Source organism: Schistocerca americana, chromosome 1 (genome assembly GCF_021461395.2).
Source record: "Schistocerca americana isolate TAMUIC-IGC-003095 chromosome 1, iqSchAmer2.1, whole genome shotgun sequence".
NCBI lineage: Eukaryota > Metazoa > Arthropoda > Insecta > Orthoptera > Acrididae > Schistocerca > Schistocerca americana.
Window position 1 is genome coordinate 1,035,923,590 of NC_060119.1, and position 10,595 is coordinate 1,035,934,184.

At 40.0% G+C, this 10,595-nt stretch overlaps 1 protein-coding gene across 6 annotated transcripts in view; it reads left to right on the forward strand.

Annotated features, from left to right (window-relative positions):
- LOC124616789 overlaps positions 1–10,279 on the forward strand; it is a 125,772-nt gene extending 115,493 nt beyond the window's left edge. For 4 of the 6 annotated variants that reach the window (XM_047145208.1, XM_047145212.1, XM_047145215.1 and 1 more), the window contains one exon: positions 9,246–10,279. In XM_047145208.1, coding sequence (XP_047001164.1) covers positions 9,246–9,433 — 188 coding nt within the window. In that variant the 3' untranslated portion in view covers positions 9,434–10,279. Of the gene's footprint in view, positions 1–9,241 lie in introns of all 6 variants that reach the window. The other 2 variants (XM_047145213.1, XM_047145214.1) reach the window with 2 other exon arrangements.
- Positions 10,280–10,595: the final 316 nt, after the last annotated feature.

The following is a 10,595-nucleotide window of genomic DNA, read 5'->3' on the forward strand; positions in this document are numbered from 1 at the left end:
GTGACCCAATGACGTGGTGCGTTATGATCTGTAAAAATTCCCTCATTTAGGAACATGACATCCATGAATGGTTGCAAATGGTCTTCACGTAGCTAAACAGAACCATTTTCAGTCAATGATTGGTTCGGTTGGACTAGAGGACCCAGTTCATTACATGTAAACGCAGTCCACATCATTATGGAGCCATCACCACCTTCACAGTGCCTTGTTGACAGCTTGGTTCCATGACTTTGTGGGGTCTGCGTGCACTCGAATCCTACCGTCAGCTCTTAGCAACTGAAATCAGTGCTCGTCTGTCCAGGCCATGGTTTTCCAGTTATGTAGGGTCCAATTGATGTGGTCACAAGCCCAGGACAGGTGCTGCAGGCAATGTTGTGCTGTTAGCATTGGCACCCACATTGGTCGTCTGTTGTCATAGCCCATTAATGCCACATTTTGCCACTCTGCCCTAACAAGATATATTCGTTGTACATCCTACATTGATTTCTGCAGTTATTTCACAGAGTATTGCTTGTCTGTTAGCTCTGACAACTCTATGGAAATACTGCTGCTCTTGATCGCTAAGCAAAGGCTGTCGGCCACTGCATTATCCTTGGTGAGACGTAATGCCAGAAATTTGGTATTCTTGGCACACTCTTCACACTGTAGATCTTGGAATATTGAATTCCCTTACAATATCTGAAATGGAATGTCCCCTGCATGTATCTCCAACTATAATTCAGCATCTAAAGTCTGTTAATTCCATGAATCACTTGTGTACAAATGACAATACGGCCAGTGCACTGCTCTTTTACACCTTGTGCATACAATACCAATGCCATCTGTATATGTGTATATTGCTATCCCATGACTTTTATCACCTTAGTGTATAAGACGATGTTCGCTCCCAAAATTCATCATTTGAAAAATGTAGAATCGTCTTACATTTGCAGACAAAGCTTTGGTTACTGAGGTCAAGGAGGGGTTGCCATTCATTTGCAGATGAAAATTTGATAATTGAGGTCACGAGCAGATATCATGTAAAGGTTTCAGAAAGGAGGGATGAGTTGCAGTGGCTCCAGCCTGGCTGAATGTGGGCAGGTTAGAAGTGAACAGGCAGCAAATTTTATTATGCTACGACCCACGGGATTGCATCCCGCATAACTTGTGCCCTTGAACATCTATGATGTTTGAACTGCAGTTCACCTGAATCTAAACTTAGGTGGAACTGAATGGACATTGCAAATGGACAAATACTCAGCAATAGTATACATTTACAGGAAACAAATTAATTCTTAACAAACTAGGAAAAGACAGATTGCTACGTACTGTAAAGAAGACCTGTCATTTTGCAGATGGACACAATTAAAAGATGCTTATATAAAGCTTTTATTCTTCAGTAAATCACACACACACACACACACACACACACACACACACACACACACACACACACACTATTCACAACACACAAGCAAGCACACCTCACACAAAAATGACTGCCAACTCCAGCATCTTGGGCTGGGCATTCTGGTCCGAGATGCTGGAGTTGGTTTGGTAGTCGTATGTGTATGTGTGTGTGTGTGTGAAACATGTGTGTCTCTCTTTTACTGATGAACAAAAACTTCCTGTAAGTGTCATTTAATTCTGCCTGTCTGCAACTTGACATGTTTTCTTTACGGTAAGCAGCAATTTGTCTTTTGTAATTCTTCAAGCTTTCCCGGCGAGGGGTTCTCAAGTTGATTAATTGGGTTTCTGCCAGTTGTTCGTGTCCTTCATGCACGGTATTTCAACTGCGTGACTCGCAGTCTTCTTCAGGTGCTGTCTGATACTGATTCCAGTGTGGAACGAGTCCGGTATTTATGCCTACGTTGTGCTAGGCGTTCCCTCTGCCGTCCGCGCTGTGTCTGGCGCTCTGTCCGTGGTGTGTGCCAACCAATAGCAATGGCTGTAGAATTTTCTTCTAGCTGCAGCTGTTCCGAATGCTGTGCGTATACTTTGTGGTTATTATCTTTTGTCAGTATAGCTGAGTTAAGTTCATAATGGTGTCCAAGCTGTGCTAGACGTTTTATCTTCTGATTGTCGTTATTTGAGTCCTTCTGTGAATTAGGACGTTCTGTTACTGTGCTGTGTCATGTTAGGCATTCCGTCCGAAGTTCTATAAAGTTTAGCTTATTAACAATGCCTGACACACAAAAACTGGCCTTATAGTTCATGATCAGATTGTTGCTCAGGCCTGGGCAAAAGCATAGTCTCTTTGAGAGGCCATCTGCATTCAGTTTTTGCATTATCTGAATTTTGTATGGATAGTGTTGCAGCCCTTTGTGCAATATTTTCTGTACACTATGATACAATATATCAGGTTGCAGCACATGCTTGTGTGCAGAATGCCAGGGACTTCAGCTGAAGGCTTATTCCACTCTTGCAACATTTCAGATGTCTACTCAAGTTTTGCCCTTCCACCTCTCTTTCGCACTGTACCACTCCTTCCCTCAAAGTTCCATATTCACATTTTGATAACACGTGCCAACTGGACAGGGGAATGACGTGCAAGATTGTAATGAGCAAAAAATGTATGCTGAGGAGCCACATAGCTGTCATTCTTTTTGTAAAACACCTTCACTTATCTGAAATGACAGACAAGCATAGATTGCCACACAGAGAGGCGTTTGGTTACTGACAGGAATGACAAAAACTATAAATACTTAAGTTTTCAGACAAAATCCTTCCATAAAAGTCACAGTTACATGTTCGCACCTGGAGGCAGTAGGTCTTGCAGGTCTTCTGGAAAAAAGGGATGGGATCTGTAAATCTTGATGAAATGTTGAAGAAACCTTAAGGTTTTGAAAGATGCAAACAAGATTTTTGGAACATTTTGAAAATTTTTATCACAGCAGTTTTGCAAATGATAAATTGGTAAAGGGGCTGGCCATGTTGTAACTGACAATTTTAAATCGTTTTCACTGTGTGGGTCATTAGTATGACTAAAATCTGGATTTCTAAGTGCTATAAAATAGTAAAATCGGCAGAAGAAAGGTGAAAATAAACACCAAAATGAGCAAAAATGAATACATGCAAATATGATAGCTTCACAGAGCTCTTCCATTATTGAAGGGTGTTACAGTACACAAGGGAGATCATCCTGAGATTTTCTTATGTAAAACTTCTGCTTCTATCAGTGAAGAATGACTGTGTAGTGAAAATGTTCTTTCGACATTGTATGATGTCACAGTGCACGTGAAAAACACAGTTCTTCTTCAGTGAATTCCTCTTCACCAGAAAGCTTTTTCAAAATTTTTTTCACTGTGTTTTGTAACTGGAATTTTTGTCTAGCAACTGATTCAGTGTCTCAAATGGAAGTCTTGTATCCTCTTTTGTTTCTGACAACAGTGTTACTAAAATCTAATCTATCAGAGAAAGTGAACGTTTCATGGAATTATTTCGAGCTTCCAGCTGCTTTAAAATGTCAGGTGTTGTGGAGAAATGATTATGAATATCCTGTATCTTTTCTTGGATGTCACTTTTAGAAAAACGTTCTTGGGCTGCAGCAATATTGACTGCACCTTGTACATTTAGGGAATTGATAACATTTTTCACTTCAGTGAAATGTTTCACATAGTACGACAGCCTGTAACCACTTCCCCACCGACTTAAGTTGGCTGAGGAGGTAAAGCCAAATTTGGAAGTAGTTCATGGAAGTTTTGAATTCTGATTGATGGCTTGATAAACACTTTCTTGACACTAGAAAGAGATGATCCATGTCGTTATACTGACTTCTGTCAGTTTGAGCAACACAATATAAACTGTGAGCAAGGCATGCCACATTAACTGATTTAGAGTGAAGAACCTTTAATCCAGTTCTTTCTTTAATGATACGTGGAACAGCACTGAGAAATAACAGTACACTGTCGTACCATATCCCTTCTAGCTAAAAGAAAGCTTACGAGTTATTGACAAATTTAGCAACAGTGGGATGTTTACTTGGTTGAGTATTTTTGTATTAAGAAGAAATGATCTGCTCCCTGCTTTCATAGCAGCAACTACAGCACTAATACACACCATCTTGATGCATCTGTGATTTTATCAATAGAAATCTATATGTTTTTGTGCTTCAGTATATTTCAAATATCACAAATTACATCTTGAAAACACTATGGCATATACACCAAAGCGCCAAAAAAACTGGTATAGTCATGTATATTCAAATACAGAGAGATGTAAACAGACAGAATATGGTGCTGCAGTCAGTAACAGCTATATAAGGCAACAAGTGTCTGATGCAGTTGTTAGATTGGCTACCGCTGTGTAGTCGGTGCACAAGCGATGGGATACTGCATCTTTGAGGTGCGTGTACTGTGAATATCAGGAATCCAGTCAAACATCAAATTTCTGACATCGCTGTGGCCAGAAAAAAATCCTGCAAGAATGGGACCAATGATGACTGAAGAGAAACATTCAGCATGACAGAAGTCCAACACTTTCACAAATTGCTGCAGATTTCAATGCTGGGTCATCAGCAAGTGTCAGCGTGTGGACCATTCAATGAAACATCATTGATATGGGCTTTCAGAGTCGAAGGCCCACTCATATGCCCTTGATGACTGTGCAACACAAAGCTTTATGCCTCACCTGGACCCGCCGACACCAACATTGGACTGTTGACGACAGGAAACAAGTTACCTGGTTGGATGAGTCTCATTTCAAATTGTATCTAGTGGATGGACGTGTACAGATATGGAGAAACCCCCATGAATCCAAGTGCCCCGCATGTCAGCAGGGGGCTGTTCAAGCTGGTAGAGGCTCTGTAATAGTGTGGGGCACCTGCAATTGGCATGATATGGGATCCCTGATACCTCTAAATATGTCTCTTGACCGTCGAAACGTACGTAAACATCCTGTCTGATCACCTGCATCCATTCATATCTATTGTGCATTCCGATGGACTTGGGAAATGCCAACAGGACAGTGTGACACCCCACATACCCAGAATTGCTACAGAGTGGCTCTAGGGACACTCTTCTGAATTGAAACACTTCTGCTGATCACCAAACTCCCCAGACATCAACATTATTGAGCATACCTGGGATGCCTTGCAACGTGCCATTCAGGAGAAATCCCCACCCCCTCTACTCTTACGGATTCATGGACAGCCCAGCAGGATTCATGGTGTCAGTTCCCTCCAGCACTACTTCAGACATTAGTTGAGTCCACACCATGTCGTGTTGCGGCACATCTACATGTTCCTGGGGGCACTACATGATATTAGGCAGGTGTACTAGTTTCTTTGACTCTTCAGTGCAGGTTTTGTGCAGTGTAGATTTGTCAGGTACCATTTGTTTGTGTATTTTTCTAAAAATACATGAAGCTGCACATTATTCAGTTTCTACTACAAAATGTAGGAACCCACTAATGCCTAGCACAAGTCTTTGAAAAAATGTATCACTACAACTCGATTGTTCACCAACATTGCTTCTAATCAGCTGCTAGTTTAATTTAGATTTATTCTTAAACCTCTTCTAATGGTGTGTGGTGTTAATGTGGTGCACAAGGACGTATTTTTTCCTTCACAGAAACAAGTTTTTCACGCACCAAATACAATTAAACATATTTGTCTTCATTGAATACATTTCTACCAAACTCATTTACGTATTTGGGTAAGAATGCTGATTGAGAGGTTTTTGTAGGTGGCATTCCCTATTATGACAGCAAAGAATCATGCACACTTAAACTAACAAGCATTGCACAACATGCTGCAGCTAGGAACTAGGGGATTCACTTACAGTTCCAGTGACATCGTTCCAACGCGATAACCAAATGATGACCCACCCATCTGCCCAATCATAGCAAGTTTTTCTCCTTTTAGCAGTGTTTCATAACATCCTGGCTATACTGTAGCTTTGCTTTCTTATGCATTTGACAGAAGTTAATTTTTATAAGCTGATAGAAATAGAATCACTGCTTGAGAAATAACAAGTTGGACTGGAATAATATAAGCACTTTTAAAATCACAGTTTTTGGTATAATGTGCTGTTTTATTTAGAAATGATAAAATAAGTAAGCAAAAATGTTTTCTTGTAAAATAAGCATAAATAAGCACAAATAGACATAATTAAAATTGCTTATCTAGGTGTGTCTTACGAAGCATAACCTTTCTTCTTATCCCTAAAAGTGTGGAAAAAATTTTGTTTTGCTTAGTAATCTGAACATTATTTATGACTGATTGGGAGAGAGGAGAGGGAAGAAAAAAGACAGACATTATCAGCTTTGGATCTCACAATGTTCTGCAGTTCCTGGTTTAATGTCCTTTGATACTCCTAGTAATCAAGTCAAGCTCATTAAAAGTACTCTAATTAAGAAATTTACCTTATGTTAATTTAAATATGACATTAAATAAATTAAGAGGGGGCAAAACTTATCTTTTCTTTGATTGAAGCAACATTCATTAAAGCAAGGTAAAAAGGGTGCCAGAGTTGACCTCATTTAAGGGAGTTCTTGGACCATAAGTTTTTGGCCCATATTATAAAAGTCCATGCACTGTATTTGGTTTTGCTTTCATTTAATTTTCATAAATCTGCCATTACCCAGCAAATACGAGGGCAGTTCAATAAGTAATGCAACACATTTTTTTTCTCGGCCAATTTTGGTTGAAAATACCAGAGATATCTTGTGGAATATTTTCAAACATTCCCGCTTCGTCTTGTATAGTTTCATTGACTTCCGACAGGTGGCAACGCTGTACGGAGCTGTTAAAATGGCGTCTGTAACGGATGTGCGTTGCAAACAACGGGCAGTGATCGAGTTTCTTTTGGCGGAAAACCAGGGCATCTCAGATATTCATAGGCACTTGCAGAATGTCTACGGTGATCTGGCAGTGGACAAAAGCACGGTGAGTCGTTGGGCAAAGCGTGTGTCATCATCGCCGCTAGGTCAAGCAAGACTGTCTGATCTCCCGCGTGCGGGCCGGCCGTGCACAGCTGTGACTCCTGCAATGGCGGAGCGTGCGAACACACTCGTTCGAGATGATCAACGGATCACCATCAAACAACTCAGTGCTCAACTTGACATCTCTGTTGGTAGTGCTGTCACAATTGTTCACCAGTTGGGATATTCAAAGGTTTGTTCCCGCTGGGTCCCTCGTTGTCTCACCGAACACCATAAAGAGCAAAGGAGAACCATCTGTGCGGAATTGCTTGCTCGTCATGTGGCTGAGGGTGACAATTTCTTGTCAAAGATTGTTACAGGCGATGAAACATGGGTTCATCACTTCGAACCTGAAACAAAACGGCAATCAATGGAGTGGCGCCACACCCACTCCCCTACCAAGAAAAAGTTTAAAGCCATACCCTCAGCCGGTAAAGTCATGGTTACAGTCTTCTGGGACGCTGAAGGGGTTATTCTGTTCGATGTCCTTCCCCATGGTCAAACGATCAACTCTGAAGTGTATTGTGCTACTCTTCAGAAATTGAAGAAACGACTTCAGCGTGTTCGTAGGCACAAAAATCTGAACGAACTTCTCCTTCTTCATGACAACGCAAGACCTCACACAAGTCTTCGCACTCGAGAGGAGCTCACAAAACTTCAGTGGACTGTTCTTCCTCATGCACCCTACAGCCCCGATCTCACGCCGTCGGATTTCCATATGTTTGGCCCAATGAAGGACGTAATCCATGGGAGGCACTACGCGGATGATGAAGAAGTTATTGATGCAGTACGACGTTGGCTCCGACATCGACCAGTGGAATGGTACCGTGCAGGCATACAGGCCCTCATTTCAAGGTGGCGTAAGGCCGTAGCATTGAATGGAGATTAAGTTGAAAAATAGTGTTGTGTAGCTAAAAGATTGGGGAATAACCTGGTGTATTTCAATGCTGAATAAAACAACCCCTGTTTCAGAAAAAAAAGTGTTGCATTACTTATTGAACTGCCCTCGTATAATAACTGTTATCCTGTAGGTATTAGCACAGCACTTTCGAATAATCAATATTAAACAGAACACTTATTCTAATCTGTTAGACAATCCTGGCAGTTTACACCTCTCAAAAGAAGCTTCCCATTACACCCCCCCCCCCCCCCCAAAAAAAATCTCTCCTTCAAATGTAGTGGTAAAATGGCCCAATGGATAGCCCGTAGAAAATGGGAAGATGTACTGAAATGTGAAAAAAGAAACAAAATAGAAACAGTGAATACTCCAAGCTCAAGATATGCAACATCGAGCAAATTCTAACAAGCTCAAGGTATGCTACATTGTGCAAATTGCAAGAACCACTGTGTCATGGTTGTGTGGTCATTGTGTTGCACTTCAAAGTGGGAGATGCATATTCAAATCCCCCATGTACCCCTTTCTTTTCACAAGATTATGAACTTTCCATCTGGTCATTGCTATAAATGTTTGCCTTCTGTAGTCTTTGCAATTGTCATACTATACACTGGTTGTAGAGTATGAGTTGTGTGTAAAAATATATAACCATCGCAACTAAACGTGATGGATAGTGATAGCAGGAGAGAGAGTGCATAGAAATCTCACAGAAATGAAAACAACAAATAAGCAGGTGTGCACTGTGTTACAACAAATAAATTCAAGAGTCAAAATATTCAGAATGAAACGCAAGAATCATAACATGTGGTATTTGTGTAGAACAAATAGGAAATATGTGCGTCTGAAGGTCCCTTCTGTACACCTCACTGTTGCAAATGAATGTTACTCCATGACACACTCCAATTTGAATACAGCAAATAGACACGTAAGTGACTGTGTGGGGCGGGGGGTAATAAAAATGTGGCACTAGTCCCAAACTGTGACCACACAACCACAATGCCACGGCTATTCAAATACTCTTGATGTTACACATCTTGAGTTTGGAGAGTTCATTCCCCCGCCCGCCCCCACCCCCCTCCCCTCGTGCGCCTTCATCTTGTTTTAGTGCTTGATCTGTGTTCTGTTTTTGAGGAGCTATCCGCTGGACCATCTTACCTCTAAATCTGAGTGGGGGCTGCAATGGGGAGTTTCCCATGTCAGTAAGATGACAGGGATCTTATTACTTCACTGTTGCTAACTCTTGGTTCTTGCTGTTGGAGACATAGCCACTTGTGAAAGAATGCCTCTTACCCGTAGTCTATGTCAGCTCTATATAAAAAACATTTGTGGAATGTTGTTCTAAATGTTGACGTTGGATTCGTGTTCAAAGCAAATGAGATTAAAATATAAATCCTTTGCAACTGAAAATATAATGCATTTAACGTCAGAGTTTTTTCTTTTTTTCAGGTAGGTGTAAGAATGAACAGCAGCTTAAGAAAGTTTAGTATCCATGATAATGTCAGTGCAGATGTGATGTGGCTCCGGAGAAGTCTTAATTTGATTCCAAATCTAACAGTATCTCTGCCAGTAATTAAATATACACCATTGAAAAGGTTTTACTTGGTATTTATTACCAGATTTATGTGGCATTCTTTGTGACACAAAAACAGATGTCTATTGTGATTGGGGATTTTGTATTGAAGCAGGGAATTATGTATTGAAGCATTGTGTATTAGGATTACATAGGCTACTTGTAGTAGATATGCAGTGATGATGACACTGGCCAAATGTAGAAAGTCAAGGTAAAATAGGCAAGAAACATATTCTTGATAAAAGTGTTGCATATTGTTATTAATCTTAAAGTGCTACAATTGAGGCATATTTTGTTGGACAATGATACTTGACAACAAATTCCTAATGGTATATACTAAAAATGCCCTTACTGAAATTCGCAGATTAGATGATTTCTCAACTGTGACAGACGATTCTGGTGTGGGATGTATTTTGAATGTAGAAAAAGACAACTATGAGTCGTCATAAGTTACTGGTGCACCTGTGATCCTCTAAAAGAAAGAAAAAAGACACTGCATTTCACAGACTTAAAAATATAACATGGAATCATACAAAGTGTTGTAAATGAAGCACTCACAGAGGTAAAATAAATTGATGGATGCTGTTTCAAATGTTCATGAAAGCTCTACAGAAAATTAAAAACTGTTATTACCCCATATCGTAATTGAGATAATAATGTTATAGAATTAAATTAAGTTGTCTGAAACTGATACAGTGAAAAGTCTGGGATGGAATAACAACAGTATGGAAGGGGTGAACTGCTACTCACCACATAGAGGAGAGATTGAATCGCAGGCTTCCTAGTGTTGTTTTTCATTGTGCCTGTCTGGCACTTAGTGCCTCCTTCATATGGTGAGTAGCAATCAATAATTTCCATATGTTCTGGAACTCATAGTGTTAACACATTTGCTTGTGTTTCACATGAACAAAAATAACCACCACTTTATTTATAATATACCACCAACAAATGTGTGCTAATAACATGCTCTAATTATGGACTTGAATGAATTCATAAAAGCTACACCTAAAATATTTTTACATTAATGCTCTGAGTAGATTTGTGTGCTTTACGATGAGTAAAATTACATACATTTGAAGATATGTTTAAATATTTCACGGTAATGAAGTAAATTTTAATTGTATAAAATGAAATAAAATAAGCAGGATAATTAATGGACGTGACATTTTACTGCTCTCTTAACATCCAGAACAGCTCCCATCTGAGGACATAACTTCTTCCAACTTTAAA